The following is a 22,434-nucleotide window of genomic DNA, read 5'->3' on the forward strand; positions in this document are numbered from 1 at the left end:
TACCTTGCAAACGGTCGAGGATCGACGTTGTAGGTGTCGGTGATTGGCTCGGTCTTGATCACGATCGACTTCTTGCGATGGCCGTCAGTCAGTAGACCGTGTAATGCTGCTTCATTCATGTTGATGTCCATGTTATTCCCACCTGCATGTAATGAATACGAAATTGTAGATGAACACAAGATTTCATAAAACGGTTTAAAACATAAAAAAATTGTCTTTTGCTTGAATCTAAGTTTTATCGTGTTCTAAACGTACTTGTTTCGAATCACACACAAGATTTTCTAATCCACGTCATATGGGCAACATGTAGCCTCCTCCTCCTCCTCCTCCTAACCAGATCATGGCCCGCCGCTCTGTCTTAATGAAGAGATTTTAGTAGGGGGTCGAAGGGGGGGGGGCATGCTGGAAGCTGAGAATGCACGCGTTGTGAACCTAAAGTCTGTTTCGGTGTAATGATTGAATAATTGTATCGTTGTAGGCCTGTTGTTCTCTGTGGCGTTTTTTTTTCCTTACGAGAACTTGAAAAAATGCTGCCTCTTTTTCTCAACACCTGCCACTAATACGTATTTTGATATTCAGCAGATTTGCTTTTTAAATTGATTATTGTGTTTAAGAATTTTTTGAATTGTGACCACCGTAAACTATGCCCAGCACGAAGAAGAGCACCCATACAGCAACTCTGATATAGGCTTAAACTAAGAGTAACATGATATAAATTCTTGGGAGAAAACTAGAATGGGTTTTGTGTCAATAAGACCTCACAAGAAAGTAAGCAGACATAATCATCGAGCACTCTTGAGTGCTAACGAGAAAAAGTTTGAAGTTGCCTGTTTCATTCTACGCTTATGAACCTGTGAAGTCAGGGCGTGACGAATCCTAGGGGCCAGGTCACCACGGTGAAATTTTTTGACTTCGCGACAGTGAGTTTTTTGCACAGGAAAAAGATATAAAATCCTTTCATGTGTCAGAAAAACATTATTTAATGTCATTTTTCTTGAAATGAAAATCATTCTTGGCTCCTGAGAAATTCTGCTGGTCCCTAATTTTTTTTTTTTCGATTTGTCAAGCTCTGCATTACATACTTCCTCATGTTGAAAGATTAGGAGAAAGACTATCAAGAGAGTAGCAGAAAAGTCTGCGCCCCCCCCCCCGAGCAAAAACCAGGGTTGGCTCCAAAAAAAATTTGGCTGTAACCTAAATATTTTTCGATTCGTCAAGCCCTGTATGAAACTACGTTTCATGAAGATCTAATAGCATTTTACTCGTATTAAAAAAGAAGGTAACTATTAAAGCTGTATTTGGTCTTTCGAGCTGAGTTCCTTGTCATTTTGAACAAAAATGTGTAAATTTCTTGTGGAATTGTGATGAACAAAGCCCAAAATACGTACCATAAAATAAAAGTATTTTAAACAGGAAAAGAACTGAGAAAAAAATACTATGTTATCAGACACCTTTTTTTTGTACTCAATGTGGGAGGCCAAAAAAAAAAACGGGGTGTAATTGAATTACCGAGGACCTCGACCGAATTCCATCCAATCCTAAAAACCAGTGATTATCCACAAATAGAAGAAAATCATGAAGTTAAGAAATAACAAGTAAATAAAGGGGGAGGGGGGGGTCTTAAAAACTCCACCTCAGTCATGTGCGACGTCAATCAAAGACACACCATATTGAAGAGAAAAAAGAGCCGCATATACACGAAAAGGCGGGAACAACACGAATTCGAACAATACAAAATACCCCAGAATAAAAAAAGTAAAAAAGAATGTGTGATATTGCGAAACGAATCTAAGGGTCGAGAATTTTCTTCTGTGTGAAAACTTATATAAAATCAAAGGGGGACGGAGAAACAAAAAAAAAAAAGCGTGAAGAATATGTTATGTAATAACATAAACCGGCGGATATTCTTCTAGAAGTTTAGAGTTAAGTAGGAGGGGGAGAGGAGACAGAGAATAGTGCTTTTCTCTCTTGTTTAGGATAAAGTAATGGCACAGAAATGATAAAAGAAAAATGTCGGTTATGGGCAAGAAAAAATAATTTACAATATAGTTATATGTAACGCACAAAAAAACTAAGAGTGAATCGAGGCCGCGAAACCTGATCCCATTTTTACGTGAAAAAAAAATTTTTTTTTGAAGAAATATTCCAAAATTTTTTACGAAATATTAACTTTGAAGAAAAAAAATTGTAAAAATATTTTCTGCACCCCAGAGACCAGCGGTTCTGAAATTTTGGCACCAGCGGCTTCCTTGCCCTAGTTCATGGTTCATCTGCAGCTTCCCATAGATATTTTCATTTTTATAAGCATCACTTCAACACACACAAATCAATATCTCCATCTTGCCGCGACGCTCCCGAGAGCAGGGACACACACTTTGAGGAGACCATACTTATACAGAGGGGCATTGACTTGGTCGAGGGGAATGCAAAAAAAAGAGCCACGTGTGCTCTTAATGGCACAACGTGGTTTGCGACACCATGTCCCATTGTAATTTTTGTTCCTCTTGATGCCTACTAACAGCCCTCTGAGTTTGTCGGTCCATTAACAGAACACCCTGTATACATGTTTTTAGGAAGTGAGAGGATTTACGGAATGTCATTTTTATTTATTCATTTTTATTATTATTTTTATTTTAAAAGTTGATAGAATCCTGAAATCGGTATTTTGATAAAATTTTGATTCTTGACCGTTACATTGACTAATGTGTGGTATTTAAAAATTTATAAATATCATATACGATATTTATAATTATGCATAAACTTATGCATATTCATAAAAATTGCTATTACTGGGAGTTATGTGGAATTCGGGGTACGAAATGGGGAAAATTGATCGAAAAATGGATTTCATGAGCAAGCCAATGAAAAATGAATATTTCCTCGTTTGTTTTTGCAGTTTATGATGTGTTGGTGCCTAAGTCCATTTACAAAAGTCACAGATACAATCTTCCTTTCCCGCCCTAGAACAGTCGAGGCGGACACACATTATTCCCAGAACTCTCCTCTTTCCATCTATCTTCCAAAACTTTCCATCTTGAAAAGATATTCTAGCCCAACTCAGATGATACTTATATTATTCACTATATAACCAGACACACACCATCTTTGAAAAAAACAGCATTCCATCTAACCGGAAAGATTCGCTAACTAAAATATTAGCACAGCACAATAAAATGAAACTGTTGCATTAGGGGTGTACAACATACAGTCCCCAGAATATCTGTCAATGTGGCGGAACAAGCGATCTGAAACTAACATAACTAAGCCTTTTGACCAGGGTTTGACAAATTGGGAAAAAAAAACTAGGCACCAGCCAAACATTTTAGGAGCCAAATATACCTCATATTTTTAGAAAAAAAATAGTCCAAAATATTGTTTCTTTCAATTTTTCTTGGACATAGTATAAAAATAAAATAACTCAATTCCATTTTGCGAGGCGTAGTTGGCGTAGAGTAACAGATGGAGCTGTAATAAAAATTTCACGATTTTTCTATTGTCATCGTGCTGTAATTTAATGATAACACGCGAAAATTTTCAGATGCCAATACCGATTTTTTTTTAGTCGCTATGGCGACTGTAATTTGTTAAGCCCAGGTTTTAACAATATTTTTATATCGATTCTGGTAGATTTCAAGTATACCATTTTTTGCCACCAAGGAAAATAAAAAGAGCTCGTTGTTTTCACAACTTCTATAATAAGTGGGTTCCAATGCGTTTTCGTCGGTTATCATTAATTTTTGTTTTGAGTGTGATCTAACAATCAGTACTACCTGCAGAACAATTTCAGAGAGAATTTTAGGAAAAGAGCTTTTTTTTTGCATGGAAAACGCTCTAAGTAAATTTCTACCGCAGAACAATTTCAGTCAGCTGAGGACTCGTTGCAGAACAATACAAAAATGGTCGAGAAGGCCGAAAACATTGGATACCCCGGATGCAGTATCAGTATTTTTATCTACGCCTCGACTGACTTGAATATAATAAACGACCAGGAAATTATAAAAGTAATGTCACACGAATAAACTTGGACAGCTGCAATCAATAATAATCTGTTTTTAAGTTTCGATTAATGTATAGAAATGTTCCTATATTCCATCAAAACTACTATATATACTCTGTATGAGTTTTAGATTCATTAAAAACAACAACAGTTCCATAACCGACTGATATCAACATTATAATAACAGTTGTGGTTGCGCCGGACAAGCCAGTCTTATTAATGACCTCGGATCTGTTGTCCGTACGCGATAAAATATCTGGATTGCCTCCGTTATCGAGGACCATGACAGTCCAGTATATTATAATAATAATCAAATACATGTCCAAATTGTATTTGTTTCCTTCTATCTGCTAGCTCTCATCAACCGGTGCAAACAGGGCTTATATTTTTTCCTCTTATGCAAGTGTCCGCTAGCGATATGCAAAACAGCTCACCACATACTGTATACGTACGCCTTTATCAACAATCTGAACAACCCCTATCAAGAATAATTTTTCTTGCGTAAGGCCAAGAGAAGTAGAGACAAAAAAAAAAGGATAGGAATATTTTTCCTCGTTGACCTCATTTATTTATTTTTCTTCCTCCGTTGTGCGAATCATTATCATTATTATTATTATTCAACTTTGCTGGTCAAGCATTCCCCCGTGGAGCGATATCTTGATCTGATGGGGAACAGCATTGAGCGTATAATAACGGTTATACGCAAAAAGCATTTCCCAACCACCGATTCAGTTTTCACCAGAATTTATCATTTCCTTCAAGACACGCACAACACACACACAATGCCGGGTTTCTTTCATTCATTTATTTCTTTTCTTCTTTTTTTTATTTTAATTGATCGTGTTTTATATAAAAGAAAAATTAAAACAATCCGATATATGCTGAAAGATAAAATGAAATACTCTATTACTACACTATTTATTGTATTACGAATTCTATTCAGTCTCGGAGCATTTATTGATGATTCGTACCTTGAAGAGAATTTGGCGTTATGAAAAAAAGCAGTGGCGCGGAAAAATTGGACGATAATTTCCTCATTTCTGTGGCAATAATTTTCCACATCTTTGCAATCACATCAAAAAATGCAGGGGTCAGTCGAACGGATGTTATCTCGGTCAGGGCATCCATAGCAAGAACGGGATCCGTTAATTTGGCTTGCCCTGAATGTATGAGTGGCCGAGCGAGCGACCAAGTAAGTGACTGACAGTGGGAATGACCAAGTGATTCGGCGAATGACCGTTTTCGTGATCATTAATGTCCGTATGAGTGACCAAGGGAGTCACGTATGAGTGACCACAATGACTTCGTCTCTCATACGGTCACATACTGTCACTCACACATACGGTCACAACTGTCACTAACGCATACGGTCACAACTGTCACTAACGCATACGGTCACAACTGTCACTCACTGATACAGTCACGCACCCACTCATCTAGTCAATCACTTGTCCACTTATACGGTCACTCACCTCTTTAATTAATCACTCAAATGATCACTTACGCATTCTTTTGGTGACTCGTATGATCACTCACTTGGTCACTCATACAGTCACTTACTTGGTAACTCCCCCACCCACTCACTCCACCACTGACATGGTCAGGGAAGAAGAAATGTCAGAGGCGAGATTTCCGGAAGAGAAATGCACCGGGGACGAAATGTCGGAGGAGAAATTTCTGTAAACCAGCAAGAACACCAAGAGATAGCTTTTATGCATGAGCGGATGACTCATTGATGCTATTATCCAGCTCACATTGTGATTCCATGACTTCCATTTCAATTCTTCTCACTTAATTTTTAAAAAATTTTGTTAAAATGCTTTTCTCTTCAAAGAAATTTTTTGTCGTATTTATGACTGACAAATAAAATGGTCAATAAGCATAATAAGCCTTAATAAGGTTAATAATGCAAATTCAATCAAACTCGGTTATAACGACATCGAAGATTCTACGAAATTTTATCGTTATAACCGAAGTTGACATTTTTAAGATCTTTCTTGACGAAAAATATATAATCAGAGGCAATCAAATAATTTGCATGAAATTTTTATTTCATGATTAGGGGTGACCAATTTGATCTAAAAAATTCGGGAAATTAGAATAAAATTAATACCTGACATGACTATTTGTCGCCAAACATGTTGCCAAATATCAGCAAAATCATCAAATATTACTTATGAATTGGCGAAATCCTTGGCGAAAAAAAACGGTGCTACAACAAGACTGCTAAAATGTATTTTAAAGGGGGGAGGGGAATGGAGTTCGCAAATATGTGTGATATTTGTAGTTACAATCATTGTAACACGATTTATTAGTCATGCAAAACACCTTCATTCTTGATTCCAATAAAGTTTAGGAATTAAAGCAGGCTTCGTTGAAAAAAAGTGGCATTTTCATAAAAAATAGTCGGGACGGGAAAAAGACGGAAATGTTTTGCGGTACAGCGGTCATGTCAACAAGTAAATCGGATGGTGAAGCAAGTAATAAATCTTTTTTCTTCAACGTTAGGTATATAGTAGAACAACAAACGCACACTCCCTAGATGTGATCAGCTTTAATCTCAGAAATCAGAAATTTCATTAAAACGAAGACAGAAATTTGTCGTTTTATCCAAATTGGTTACTTTCCATCGAGGTTCATTTCCATCATTCTCTATGGGAAGCAGCCCGGACCACTTGCTTCCACTACACATAACAAGCATTACACAGAAGCAATCTTCACGTTAGATACAAAACACAGACACACATCCCGGCATGTATCAGTTCGTTAGAAATTACGTAGAGGAATGCGTACGAGGTACATGCACGGTTGAGTGGTAATAGACCACCAATTACTGACGTTATAGCGGAGATGTCGTTATAACCGAGTTTAAATGTACCTATATTTTTCTCTCTCCACCCGCTAGAAGGGAAAAACCGGCTGCAAAATTCCAGTGACGTCTCGATTCAAAGATATTCATCACCGGTGAAAAAAAAAAGAGATAATATCAGAAATAAAAAAGAAGAGAACGCGACCAGAAGTGTTATAGCGCATTCGCAAACGGGTCAAATTGGGAAACGAGATTTCAGTCTAGGTCAGGCTTTTGAAAAGAAATAAAAAAAATAGAGAAATTTTTCGAGTGAAATTCTCTTGAATCTGTGCTCAGTTACACAATCTATAGCACTAACTAATAAGGATGGCTTGACGACGACGACGACGATAAGAATCTCGTTTCAGACCTCGATGTTAATCTGACGCCTGGAATAAGAAGTGCCGCATTTATATTCTCGTTTGGTTAACACACTCGCTAAGAATAAATATTAAACTTAACTCTTTTGTGTGCTTTCTCTCTCCCGCTCCCTGTTTCCCAATGAAGTCTCAAAGGACAGTAGTACGAACAAGGTGATATAAAAAATTTGGACATCTCATTTGCAATTTTTTCCCATCAGCATCATTTATGTTTTTCCCGAGCATCATTCAAAGAAATATTAGCATGAAGACATTGAAGATGCTGGTATTTGCGAGATTCGTGTAACCTCATTAAATTTGAAGACTAATCACTCTAACTCTTACGTGCCTGAATAAATTTAGAAGAAAAAAAAATTAAATGTACGAGTATATAAGAAATTAATTTTCCTAAATTCCTCTGAATAAGGAATCTGGCGATCCGTTTCGTTAAGACTCGTCGTTATTCGAAATCTTTACTATAGCGTACGTTCACACCGCTTAATGTGATCACACCTGGACTGAGGATTTCTGATAACTAGGGCTCGGATTCTTCTGTCTTTGCATATTTTTTTTATTTTTTTGCATATTACGCTATTTTTACGTGATAGAGCGTATTTCTAAAATTTTAAGGCATATTTTGCATATTTCATGATTAAGTAATTTCATCAAGTAAATTCTTTCCTCGTTATTTCAATACCGCTTCAGACTGGCTTTAAAATGGAAACGTCGTTGCTGATTGGTTAAAAATCCTGAAATTCAAGTTTTTCAACCAATCTGCAATGACATTAAATTGTTAGAGCATAAAAATACTAGCCTTTCAATGACACAGGTGTGTGGCTGTAAATAGATTAATCGTCTGAATCAGTGTCGGTGATGGTAACTCGTGGAATTGGTTATAATTGGTTAAATGGGGGGGGGATTTTTTTAGCGCTTGTGGAAAATTTTGAAAGTTTTTATCAAATAAAAATAGTTATTTATTTATTTTATTTATTTATTTATTTCCAATTTTGTGCTTTTCAAAAGCTAAACACACTACTTGGCTTCAAAAGGGAAATTTTTTAGGGAAATTTTGGCTCGATGAGATTTGTTAAGAAAACGAAGAATTTCTGTTCATACAATAAGTAATGGTTTAAAATAGTTTAGACAGCATCAACACCATGGCACCACATTCTGGAGCAGAGCCCCTAGGCTGGAAACGGTTCGATGGAATATAATGCTCAGGTATTCGGCCAAATATCTGTGTAAATCTAAGTACATCAAACTAGTTTTAAATAATTATATTTATTTTAATTTTCCCCATAAATTAAGAATTTACTGATTATATTTAATTGTGTGGTGGTGTATATCCCTTTCTGTTAAAGAGGTCATGTCAGGTTGAATTTCTAGGATAAGGAAAACATGATACTGACATTAGAATCCTACTACAATGAGGTGGAAGTGAGCATGAATTATACACAAGTTTACAAACTGAAGGATGTACAAGATACGTAGTGAGCTACTGAAAGAGGCAAAAGGGCAAAAGAAAATCTAAGGAGGAAAACTAAGAAAACAAGTTCTAAATTTTATGATACATTACAAGCTCAGAGTGAATAATGGTTGACATTTTCTTAATTTGATGCAAAATTGCACAACAAGTGTTAAAAAAATTTATTCTGTAAGTAATATTAAAATGCAATGAATCGTTAAATTTCATAGTGAGTGTCATGGCAGTAAAAACCTTTCAATTACCAGTTTTTAATATTTATTCAAGCAATAAATTGCATAATTAAAATTCAATATTAATCATTCAAAATTACCAATAATTTTGTTTTCAATTTCTTAAAAGCACCAATTTTATTTATAATAGTGATGAATTTTAAGAAAATTGATATTCGGCACAAACGATAACCGAATATTCGATCAAATCACTGTTCTTTCCATCCCTATACGAAACTTATTCACTGAGGGAGAACCTGAAAGTAAACTCGTCTAGAAAATCACTTGAAAAGAGAGAAAAACAAACTTCCGGAAAATTTTGTTCAAAAAAAATTAATGCCTCGTCGTATGCACACCTGATGCGCAACGTACAAGTTGGAAAAGTGGGGACATAAGGAATTGAAAAGCAATTGGTAATCGGATGAAACCAACCTCCGAGCCAATTTCCACGAAAATCATCGGAGCAAATAAGAAGGAACATAACGAGAATCGTGTTCTTTCTAATAAGGCTGGGAAAATGTGATTAAAAGCGTCGCAAACTGTTTTAAAAAAAAACAAGAAGTTCTCTTTTTCCTTTTCGATAAAAATCCATTTAAGAAGAACACGCTCACTCTCTTCCGAAGCTGATTTGGAAAGGAAGCAAAATGTATATAGTAACACCCCTGTGAGATAAAAAGGATTGGGAAGCCCTAATTGCGACTGAAATGAAAAAAAAAAGGGAAGTAAGGATAAGAAGCTGTCGTGTGCAAATTGCTGTTTACTTTGGACGGTAAGCCACCCAGTATTAGAAGTTTACGCCGTTTTCTTCTTCATTTGGCGAAGACGGGAGAAGAAGAAAAAATACAGTGAAAAATAATAATAATCAGATCTGATTAGAATCTTTTCTGCACTTTCCATCCGGGATTCACGAATGCATGAAAGACAAGAAGACTTTTACTTTCGTTCTGAATGAGGAAAAAGGGAGATGATAACGAGGTACACACTTTATCTTTCTTTCTTTTTTTTTGAAGACAAAGTGATATACCGCCGTCTTGAATTTGACAATAGTAATTACGTTACGGAAGAACTTTAACGTGCTGCGTCGGTGGTGGTGCATAAAACTTTCCAGATCGCAAATGGCTTTGTACAATCAAAAAGATAAGTTTGTACTAGTTTTCCAGTACGTTCACCGAAGGTTTTTCTAAGGCGGTGGGATTAGACTATAAAATTTTTAGACAAGTTCTTCTACAAAACTGGAAAAAGTGCAACCAATAAGCGTATCGGTTACATTTGAGTGAATGTAACCAATAGGTGTATTGGTTGTTTTTTTTTTCAAGTTTTGTAGAAGATCTTTGATCAAACTTTTATAGTGTAATCCCGGCTTAATACATGTGCAGAGCAGAATTATGGTATTGCCGCCCTTCTCCCATCCTAGACTCATATTTTTGACTACTCATTCCACAAATTTATCGATATCTGCCCCTGGGAAGCTGCCTCCATCTCCGTATCTCAATGCCAATTTTTTGTCACACATGCTTGCAGACTCTCTTAGCCATTCACTGATCCGGTCCTTAACTCTCTGGGTCACTCCCATACTTACAATCTTTCTGGGTCGCTCTTTTGGTCGCTTACACGCGTGCACATTGGGTTCGGTCACTCCCATGCTTGCACACGTTCCAGGTCACACTTTTGGTCACTACATCGACTTGGTCTTTCGCTCTCTAGATCATTATTTGGTCATTCACATGCATGCATACTGATTTAGTCATTCAAATGCTTGTACAAGCTCTAGGTCACTCTTTCGGTCACTTCATAGACATGGTCCCTCACTCCCTAGGTCACTCTTTTGATCACTCACTGATCTGGTTCTCACTCTCTAAGTCACTCTTTTCCACTGACATGTTTTCAAACTCTTTAGGCCACTCACATGCTTGTAAACATTTTAGATCACTCTTTCGGTCACCTCACCGATCTGGTCAGACGCTTCCTAGGCGATAGGAGATTTATAGTTTCATCACTTTTGTTGGGTTAAACAAATTTTGCTGCTTTTCTCCCAATCTACAAATTTTCTTTGCCAATCTGCTGCTCTGAACTATAGCCCACACCGAGCACCCCCCCCCCCCTCCCTAAATATGCCTCTGTACGTGAGACGTACAACGAATGCTAGGTCTTCCTGACTGGTAACATCGATAAGAGACAAAAACGCTGTCTGTGTAAGCTTTGTTATATTTTGAGAATTTTACGATTATTATCTATTTAGCCAGTTAAATATTAAAAAAATATCACACTTGAGAAACTAAAGACAATGAACAAAAAACTCATTCAAGTTACATAAATATAAAACTAGTTCGAAAATTGTATCCTACATACTCTGTTCAAGATTTTACAATGGAGACTTCAAAAGTGATTTTCATCGCCTATGGATGAAAGCAAAGTCCCAATCAACCGACAAAGTTTATCGATGAGAAAAACAAAACTGATTATGAGAGAGAGACCAAAATGGAAAAACGTTGAAACAAAAGGCAATCAGGCTAGAACGCCGGGGACGTAAGTAACAACATAATGAAGACAGGCTTCAAGCACCCCCGTTTTCCTTGTTCGCGCCCAATTTTTCATTCCTCTACACTAGGCCAAGCTGAGCACATCAAGGAAGGTGAATGGAAATGATGATGAGTTTCACGATAGGTTTGTAAAGGGGGAAAAAACAAAAACAATAAATGGGTGACGGAGGGGGCGGGGGGAAGAGAAAAACATAGGCACATACCACCAAAGGATTATCCTAAACTTTGTGGCGGAGAGAAAACAGCTGAAGGCGGTTATTTTAAAAAAAGAAAAATGGCACACCTTGATGAGCAGCGATCAAAACAAAGCGACTAGAATAGCTACTTTACTCGTTCAGCTTCCGTGTTTCACTAATAGTAGTTCGTATGCCTATGGACTGTGTACAACAAGGCTCGAAGAAAGTCTCCAGTGGTGGCTCTGATTCGAGATTCTTAAAAAAAAAAATCTCAGAGAAGCACTACAATAATTGCTGAGGTATGACCAAATTGTTGGAAATTATTCGATGGAGAACGAGAAAAGGAAAAAAAATATGAATATACTCACGGGTTAGTGAAAAGTTAGAAGCACTACTGTATTAATTCGTTGAAAGCCCTGTGGAGAGAGGGAGGAAATGCGCTTGCAAGTTGATTTATTTTCCATTGTCACATATTGTACATATTTTTCTGCTAACAACTTTAATCGTCGTATTTTTAACTTCTCGTTTACAAACAGAGATGGTTGTAACAACCTCAGTTGTAACGACACCTCGAGTATAATGTCAATAATCGGTGGTCCTAGCTATTTCCCAAAGGAAATAATGTTAACAAATCATACTTATAACATTAACGATAACTCATCGATCTCGGATATAACGACGAATTTTCATCATTTTTGTTTCCGTTTCAATGACGTTTGCCGAGAAATTCCAAGAACTGTAGCTCATATTCTGGGAAGCCACGGATAAGCGTTGATTAGGGAAAGGGGGAGCTGCGGGTTGAAAAAGTTTGAAAACCCCTGTACTACACACTAATCTTTTTTACCCCTTCTATATCTGACGTGTGAACGAGGGACCCAGTTTGTTTGTTTTTTTTTTGTTTCATCGCCAATACTTCAAATACAGATCATCCAAATTTGTTGCCAAAAGCGTGTAGGGGAAGAAGTTAGAGACAGGGATGAAGATATTTCGCATAATTCATGAATTACAGTGATCTCTCGCTTATGCGTCGGTGCAAGGAAACGGGGGGAAAAGAAGCATATGTAATAATGAGGGAGACGTAAAAGTTAATGGCATTATTTGCCCGTATCTTTGATTGGGAGGCAGAAAATCGTCTTATAACCGAGAGAAACGTATAAGTGAGCGAGAAATCATTTTAGTAGACTATATTATGATATAGAAGTTATGAGTGTAAATATCCATCTCCACTTATTAAATTTTTTTTTCTCTTTCTCATCTCTCTCTCTCGTGAAATATATTTTAAATTACTGCAGGCTTACAGGCTATCACTTTTTTTCCCGCCACAAGGGTTATTTATGAGCAATAATTGGCAACTTCGCCGACAACTCGGAACATTTGGCAAGAATTTATGATGTCCCGTGCATATGATCTCAATTTTCCGGGTTTTTTTTTAATCATCATCAACCATCAAATACGGCAAGGATTGACAAATAAAAAAAAATGCAGGCACCAGCCTCATTTCTTAGGAGCCAAAAATGATTTTTCGCTCGAAGAAAACAGTTTAATACGAATAACAATAATAATAGTGTTTTTCCCCCGACTTTTCTGGGACATAATGACCCATCCCTTATGTTAAAAATACTATACTGTGAAGACCAGAAAATTGGAAAATTTTGCGTCATACTTTAGCAATTACTTTAATTCGACTTCAATTCAGCAATTACATACAGAAAATTTAGGTACCAATAACGATTTTCGTAGTCACCAAGGCGACCCGGCGTCTGTGATTTGTTTATGGTCACCCTAATCACAATGAAACAACAACTTCACGCACAGTGTCTTATTGCACCTGACTTTTGTTTTCCTTCTTAAAATTTCTCGAAATCATCGACCTCGGTTGTAACTGCAAACTTTTGTGGAACCTTCAGCGTCGTTTAGCCGAGTTAGATTGTATTTTGGGAAGAACAGAGCATAAACAGTTCAACGGCACTACTTTTAATGGAAAAAATCTCACTACAGAATATACAAAAACAGCGGAGTCAAGGCGTTGGTAAAAGTCTTACTTAGAAATAACCCTCTTCTACGCTGTCAGATACTAGCAAAAAAACAGACTATGAATGAAAAAGTAGATAATGTCTTTTTTTTCAACATCTCTTTCCATTCATTCTTTTATAATTAATTGGTGGCGTCACGAGCGACGGCGGGATATGATACATCTCGTCGAATCCTTCACGGGACAGACATCTACAACGGAATCAGGGACAGCACGTGCTAGATGTTGTTTACGAGCTAAGTACGAATGAAATTCGATGTTTTCAACATCATGAACGGACATTGAATAGATAGACAAAAAATATATTTATATTCGAAAGAGTGAAGGGATGGGGCTATTCTTTATAATAATCACGTCCATGAACCCGGAAATCATAATTAAAAAAAAATTAGTCTCACACCAGAGAAATCAATGCACTCTAATATTGAGCAGCCGTGAAGGTTATTTTGCTCTTCTCTCCAAACATCAACTGTGGAATCATTAGTATGAGTCACCCTAAAACAACCGAGCTATGAATGGAGATTCTCACGAGAGGGGGGGGGGGGAAGAGAATGGAAACGATAAGCTGGCCATTTATGTACTGTAGTAAAAACAAACGGAAAGAACTACACAATGCGAGAAATTTGATTGATTTCTACTCGTAGGTCTTTATTTTTCCATACTCAATTTTCCTTAGAACTTCGTACTTTTAGTAATTTTCTAAATTCGTAGAAAGCCACATGTTGTTTATTATTGTTGCTATAATGTAAACTCAAAACATTAAACGAATAATATGAAAAACTAGCTATAATACCCGGCGCTGCCCGGGTTTTCTTCAATGAGGGTTTTTTCGGATCACGTGATATCTCCCTCTCTTTTTCTTGAGGGACATACAAACCGTGTGCAAGTTAACCAATATAGCGACTTCGCGATTCATGAAATAATTAAATCTAGATTTACAGAAATGTAGAAATGAATATATATTTTTCCTTTTTTAAGGGGCGCTAGGTATTTCGATAAACCTCCACCCCCTGAACTTCAAGTTACCCATCTGCCTATTTCAGCTTTCAAAAATTGCTTAATTAAAGCTGTGGAGTTTTTTCGATCCCCTTTTTACGGACTCATAACTAATTTTAAAATATCCTAATGAATGAATTCATGCAAATAAATATCAAAAGGCAATACGGACACATTAATTTTCATGCTTGAGAAGATATAAATAAAAAGTTGAAATCAATGTTATTGCATGGATGTCCAACTCAAAAGTAGGTCCGGCTAATTACTTCATATATAATCTCCTGGGTTTCGTATATCTCTAAGCGAACTGAATATTTCAAAAATCGAAAATTCAATACAATTTTTAAAATTATTCATGTTGTGGGAAAACCACCAAATTTCCGCATTTCTACAGTAAAATTGACAATTTTAACACTGATTTCTATGGGAATCATCCTTTGCCTGACCCTCAAACTGATGCTGATGATGATTATGACGTCTATTCGAAAAGCCTCATTACTGGGAGGATTGAATAAAGTGGCAAACCATTATAAAGGCATAAATATTATACATATACTGACAGCATTGAAGAAATGACAAACCATTGTAAAGGCATATACACGTTTTAAACGCATTGCTAGGGAACCACGGTAACCAAAGTAAACGTTCGGAAAGTGATTGTTGAGGCCCGAAAACCATTGTTGCCCGACATTTTTTTGCCCATTTGGGGCACTTGCCTTACCCTGACGAAATTTTAAAGTAGCCTATCGTTCAAGTTGGGTCCCATTTGGTATATATGCAAAATTTGGCAGCGATCGATCTAAAATTGTAGATTTGTATAGAGAACATACATACACACACACAGACACACAGACAGACAGAAAATCAATTTTATATATATAGAAGATTGTATGCACACACAAATAACCGAATAGAAGGGGAAAAACTACAAAAATTTTCCTCCGAACTCGTTTTTTTTTCCTCTTCGATGAATTGTGAGTGCATGTACAGTCGCATTTGACGAAACACGACTCATACCACAGAATATATTAGTCACGAATGCAGCTGGTTAAAAAGTAGCTTTGAAGTTTGTGATCTTCCAAGAAACTGCTAGGCACGACGTTGAACGCAAGATATCGTGTGATAAATTATTCTATATATAACCTGCGGATTTATGAGAAAAAATGCTGATATATTCCCCAATTTTCTTAAAATTCGTTAGACCTACTGAAAGTGCAGTAAATCGGAAAAACGCTTATTCCCGTAGGTCAGCCATCTCCACCTGTTGCTCGCGAGCACTTGATCAACGCTGCATTTGCACACCTTGTAAAAATTGCATTCAAGGTTCAAGGATTACAATTAAATTCAGATTTCAGGCATATGTATGTAAAAGTTGCCAGAGGGGGTGCTCTTCGTTTGATGATAGGGACGCGTCTCGGGAAAGGTTGGAGATCCCTACTGTAGGTCGAGGAAAAAGAACATCCACTTTTGGAATTTATAAAAAAACTTTTTTATAAATATTTCATGTGTGTTTTCCATAAATACTCATAATAAACTCGTATTTATTTACGGTCCGGAGCCACAATACTCTAATTTCGAGAAATGTTCCCTAAAATTCGTGTCGTTCAATTACCGTTATGTTTTCAGAAAGCACTACATATGATCTTCTCTATCTATTCTCACCTGTTTCAAATACTAAATTTGACAAGCCAAGACATGGCATCAGGACCGCAACTGGGGGTGGGGCGCAGGCTCAGAGGGGCAACATTACAAAGAGGCGCCAAAATGCGTGCTTACCCATGCTGACCTAGCATCTAGTTGCGGCCCTGCATAATACTGTACTTATCGCTATAAATTGTGAACTGCAAGTTAAAAATGTGTCATTCGATTAATTTTTCTTTAAACAGATCTGAGCTCGTCTTCTTTTTCTATGTATTGATACAACTACAACAGCTCCTCCCCCTCCAAAAAGGACGAATTTACGGCTGCTTATGGCAGTGAGTTGCAACCGGTGTGAACTGTAAGTTCTCTAGTTTGAGGTTCCTTGATTTTTCTTCCTTTTTTTTTTTAATTGATATCTTAATTGTATCAGCAAAATAAATATATTTTGCAACATATGCACATACTAGGGTGGCTCGAAACATCTTTTCGACGCTCCCTTTAGTGAAAAAATAGTAGAACCAGTAAAATGATCCATTAAACTCGCAAATTTGTACGCTCCTTGCGTACGCATCAAAAATGAAAGTTTTTTCAACAAATTATTCCATCCAATGCATTCATAGTTTGAATTTTGTAGTGAAAATACTTTTTTCCAAATTTTCTTTACTAAATAGTTTTTTTTTTTTCAATTTCTCTTTTCCTTTCCTTTGACCCCTGATTTGACAACCCTCCTACAGCGGGGCCCTGAGCGCCTGACGGGTTGCCCAGTTCCAGAGAAGCCCCTGATCATACATTTTGAGACAACATTTTGGTCAATGTTATATATTGGGTAGGGGGGAGGGGGAATGTAGATAATAACATTTCTGAATTCGTTATCATTACAATGTTTGTTATATTGTACAGCAGCGGTTCTCAACCGGTGCTCCGTGTGAACTCGAGGAGCTCCGCAGCAGCTCGAGAAAAATATAAAAAACAGTGAATTCGGAGAAAATAATTATAGGTATTTTTGAATAATAATAATAATAAATAAATCAGTAACTTTTTGAATGCATAAAAAATAGGCCTAAACTTCCTCCATAGAAATTATATCCAGAAAGGGCTCCGCGAGTCAAAACATGTGAGAACCGCTGTTGTACAGTATTATCGGCGTATCAGGAATATTCTCAGTTTTTGTAATAGAGATGGAAAAAACTGGGACTCTCACACGACTGTGGGAGCATAAAATAGCCAGTTGCTATGGAACGAATGAGCTATGATTTTTGAATAATCTATAACTTTATCCTGAAATTCAAAAATTATTCATACATACGACTGCCGAATAATATTACAATAAAAAAATAATTAACAATATATTTGATATCTTAATTAAGATAAAGCTTCAAACTAGGAATAAAATTTCACAATTTCTCTTAATGGCTACTTTTCAAAAATACTGTAACAAAATTATGGAACAAAAATTATTTTATTCATTATAATTCGATTTAACACGTTTTAAACTATCAAAAAAACATATTCCTGGTGATAAGAGAAGAATCATATCTCTAATTAAGGCAGAGGTCTTCAACGTTTCAGACACTACGGGCCAAATCAAAAATTTTCATGAAGCCTGCGGGCCACCCACTAACATCTAGAATTCTACGATGGAATTGAGATTTAAAGGACGTAACGTAATGTGCAATCTTGGAAGAATTGTAATGTGCAACGGGGCCCCAAGTTGAACAAGGGTCCCAGGTAATTGAAGACTTTTATTTATTCTGAAATCATTTCTTTCACCGGAATTTTTTTTTTTCATAATTAATCTTTATTAGTTCTAGAATATCTTTTAAATGATTCTGAAATTGTGTGTTTTTGTTTTCGTGGATTACTTTTACGTTCATTCTGAAATAATTTCCCTCATTATTTTGAAAATAATTCATTAATTATGATTTTTCATTAATTACGCTTTTTCATCAACGATGAAATTAGGATGTTTCATTAAGGTGTTTTTCAGAATTTCTCTAAATTCTGCACTTATGTAATACCTTTTTAATACATACCGACATTTTTCTCCTGTAATACGTGAAACCAGGGCATCTCTCCAAAAAAGTATTTGGGTCCTTATACTTATAATAATATTAATTTACCAAATGCCTAACAGCACTTTCTAGTAAATCTGGAAAACATATCCCCGTTATAAATACTGCAGTAACTCTCAGAGCCTTGCGGGCTTTACCGGATTATTTTTTTAAAGTTTAATTGTGTTGTAATATTTTTAAATGTTTCCTAAAAATCGTCAACGGGCCAAGGTAGAAAGCTCCGGAGAAAGCCCTCGAAGCCTTGGATTACGGTAATTATATAAAATTTTATATTAAATACATACATAAAAGTTTCAGTTAATTTAGAAAAAACGCAAATGTTTGCAAAAAAAAAGTGCATTCGTAAAGAAAAATTCGGCTTAATGTATTCATATCGAATGGAGAAGTGGATTTAATAGACTACCCCCATTCAAAAATTCTAGATTTTTCAACAAAAAATAACAACTCACCAACAGGAAAGTTCAAACTCCTCAAAGAAAAAATAAGAAAACTTTATAATCCACGGAAAGAGAGTATCTTTTTTCTTTAAATTTCTTTGCCTAGGTGACAAAGGCTTGATGAATCCACAACGAGAGAGCACATGCACTTCTTCACTTCAAGTTGAAAAACCAACAAAAAAGTCGTTGGAGAAGAATAGTCGTTGATATCAATCAAGTCCTCAATGAAGGCATTTTCTTGGCACACATGGGAATCAATTCTCACAAGAAAATAACTGTCTGTCAACTGAGATAACGAAAAAAAAAAAAGAAACTTTACTCTATATCCCACCGTATAATAGACGAAAACAACAACAAAAAGTCACACATAAAATGAATCCGGAGGAAGACACACATCCGACCTCTTCGAGTCGGTTGAAAGACAATTCTGTTTAAAATCCATTCGGAACACTCCATTAGTGGAGTTCTGATTAGGGTTACAACGAAATCTTTGTCGCCAGATTTGGCTATGGTTGACCGCCGGTTGGGGCGGTTATTCCTCTTTTATCCGAGGTATTGTTAAGTGCGAATGAGAAATGAGTCGGCGAAATAATTTCAAAATTAATTTTTAAACTTCAAAATGAAAATTTTTAGAAATTATTTCAAAATAAAAAGTTTCAGAAGTACGTAATTTGAAAACAGAAAGGTTTTAGAAATAATTAAAAAATGAAAGTTTTTAGAAATAATTTCAAAATAGAGAAATTTTAATTTCAAAATAGAGAAATTTTAATTTCAAAATAGAGAAATTTTAATTTAGAATATAAAAAGTTCCAATTTCAAACTCACAAATTTCAAAATCAATTTCACACAAACTCACAAATTTCATAAATTATTTCAATCTGAGAAGTTTTAAAAAATGATTTCAAAATAGAAAGAGTTTCAGAACTAATTTCAAAATACGTAAAGATTCTCAGAAATAATTTAAATAAAAAGTAACAAAATGTTACTTATGAATTGGCATCATCATCATCGTGCTCCCCTAGCAATAATGACCGTGCCCCCCCCCCCCCAGACTTTGGAATATATCTCCGCCCATGGCCCTAGCGAGCAGTTTGAGAATTCAGTACAAAAAAATATCTTCCAAAGATCCTAAAGCAATTGCATACATTTTAATGCATCTCTACTTTTATTTGGTTTGCTTTAATTTAAATAGATAGTTCGAAAAATTGTAATCCAATGGATATATTTATGTATTTATGTGTAATTAAATACTCATTCAAAATTTGAATGCTTTTCATAGTCATAGTCTGCTATCGCAAAATAAAAAAAAATTCAGTGTTTTGGCCAACTATATTTTGTCACTCACTGTAACACAATTGTAGTTACATTATTTTAAAAAGTGCTGAAAATACATCCGAATCATCAACATTTTTGTTTTATAAAAACGCATACTGTGAAGAAGAAACGCGCGCGAATACTCTAACTATAAAACTTATTTTGTGAGTTTTCGGTTCATCTTCGAATTTTTATTACTGCTTTTGTGTTCCAAATTTCATACTATATTAGCGGGAAATTAAATTTTATTTTCTGGATGGATTCCTATTCCATAATTTCAAAGACAATGATATCAGTAATGTTAATCAAAAATATTTATTTTTATATTCTGTGTATTCATGGATTTTTTTTTAAATCGAAACACACTGTTCAAAAGTAATATGTACCGTATTATGTATAGGTATTGTACTTCGATTCTCAAAATAAATACATATATTAATCATTTATTCAAAAACTACCATTTATTTTTAATTTAAAAAATATTTATTTTTGGCTAATTTTTTTTTTATTTAAAAATATTTTTCAGGATTTGTTAAGGAATATTATTCCGGAAAACTTTTTTTTCAATTCACTAAATAATTACTTTTTTTCTGAACTAAAAGGAACAAAATCAATAACAGTAATTTGAACGGGAATGATAGGAATAATTTCTTCAGTTTTTGGATCATTTCGATGCCTATACGAAAAAAAGAATTATTTTTGTAAAAAAAAAAGTAGGGATATTCACAGCGAAAATTATCGTAGGGAATATTTGTCGCCATCCCGGCGATCATTTTCGCCAAAGAGAAGAAGACGAGATCTCAGAAGAATATACTGCAACGCGAGCGCTACCTGGCGATGGAGTTCAACGACCAATTTACCAAGGTTATTATATTATATATATACATTTTTTTTTCAAATATATTTACTGTGAAATATTTCTCAAAGGTCTGCTGTTCCGCAACGTAGAAGAAAACGAATAGATCCTTCGCGCAATGAGAAAAAAAACACACACACACACATTAGAGAGATATGTGTATCATAAAAGAAAATATAATTGAACAAGAACAGCTAAAGAAAAAAAGAAGGCAATGGCATAAAGTCGCTCAGCGATATCTTGAACTTCATCACGAAACGTATTAGTTAAAGCACACGATTTACCTGCCGCTTCCGGCAGCAAATGAGTTTGTTTGCGAAACAGATTAGGTTCTTTCTTTTTTTTTCCATAAAAAAAATGTTCACTTGGTTGAAAGAGCAAAAGAAGTAACATCTAATATATATCTGAAAATATAATTAACGGAGTTGATGATCATTCCGAATCGTTCATTTGAAGAAAATCTGATGACAACGCATAAATTACTATTTAATGGAAATCAATCAAGAAAAACAACCGGAAAATGACTTTTTGAAAACCCCTCTCTCTCTCTCTTGATGTATTCATATGTTATGAGCATTATCTCGATCACGTTTCCTCAATGTATGTTGAAATATTATCATTGAACAAAATTAATATTCGTTCTCATTTCCTTGAGAGAGAAAAGTAATTTGTGAGCGCATTTAGATTTTTAATTTTTATTTTCACACACACACACATTTGTCTCTATTTTTTACTTACCTCTGTAGCTCTGTGTGTTACTTTTTAGAATTTTCTACACACATCTCATTTCTATAAATTTTATATTTCAAGCATGAAAGGAAACAATAGAATGGTATAATATATCTTTGACGCAGCAAGACTGAACGACGAATTTATCGTGTATATTATCGGGAATCGACGAATTTATTGTACGAAGAGTTTCCGCGATTTGAATAGTAATTTTCAAAAAGTGCTGTCACAAAAGTGACTCATAAAGCGGAGTGGGTGACGCATTGTCAGGAGTTTAATAACATTAAACCCTGTAGAATACAAGAATACAATTAGGATTTCCAAAAAGTGACCCGGTAAGAGGAGTGACGCACTAATGAGGTTTGACTGCAATTTATTATAAAACTAAATAAGAATTCAAGAAATTTTTTTATCTCAGAAAGTTTTTAAATCGATTTCATTGCATAAGCAAAAAATAGAGAGAGAGAGAGAACAACCCTTTAAATAATTTTTTTTTAAAACACTGAAATCGAAAATTTCTATACCATTACTTCAAAATGGTATACCATTATTTCAATTGCGGCAGAGCGGATAGAACTTCTAATCGAGTCTCATCTGTTCAGCGTGTGTAGTTTGCCCATCACTACACTATCTCATAGCGTATTATTAATTCTCTAGGTTACTGTGTATATTTAAATATATTAAATACATGGTCAAAAAAAATCCATTATACCAATTTCTTTTCTTTCTTTTTTTTTTTCTT

The 22,434-nt window shown here is 35.4% G+C and overlaps 1 protein-coding gene across 1 annotated transcript in view; it reads right to left on the reverse strand.

Annotated features, from left to right (window-relative positions):
* LOC149079094 (serine/threonine-protein kinase 17A-like) overlaps window positions 1-19,235 on the reverse strand; it is a 144,629-nt gene extending 125,394 nt beyond the window's left edge. The window contains exons 1-2 of the mRNA XM_089241390.1: window positions 18,806-19,235; window positions 4-142 (exon numbers count right to left, since the gene is read on the reverse strand). Coding sequence (XP_089097516.1) covers window positions 4-131 — 128 coding nt within the window. The 5' untranslated portion in view covers window positions 132-142; window positions 18,806-19,235. The remainder of the gene's footprint in view (window positions 1-3; window positions 143-18,805) is intronic.
* Between the last annotated feature and the right edge of the window lie 3,199 nt (window positions 19,236-22,434).

Source organism: Pholcus phalangioides, unplaced genomic scaffold (genome assembly GCF_987345545.1).
Source record: "Pholcus phalangioides strain wild (caught in Gottingen) unplaced genomic scaffold, Ppha-v1.0 ptg000013l_1, whole genome shotgun sequence".
Lineage (NCBI taxonomy): Eukaryota > Metazoa > Arthropoda > Arachnida > Araneae > Pholcidae > Pholcus > Pholcus phalangioides.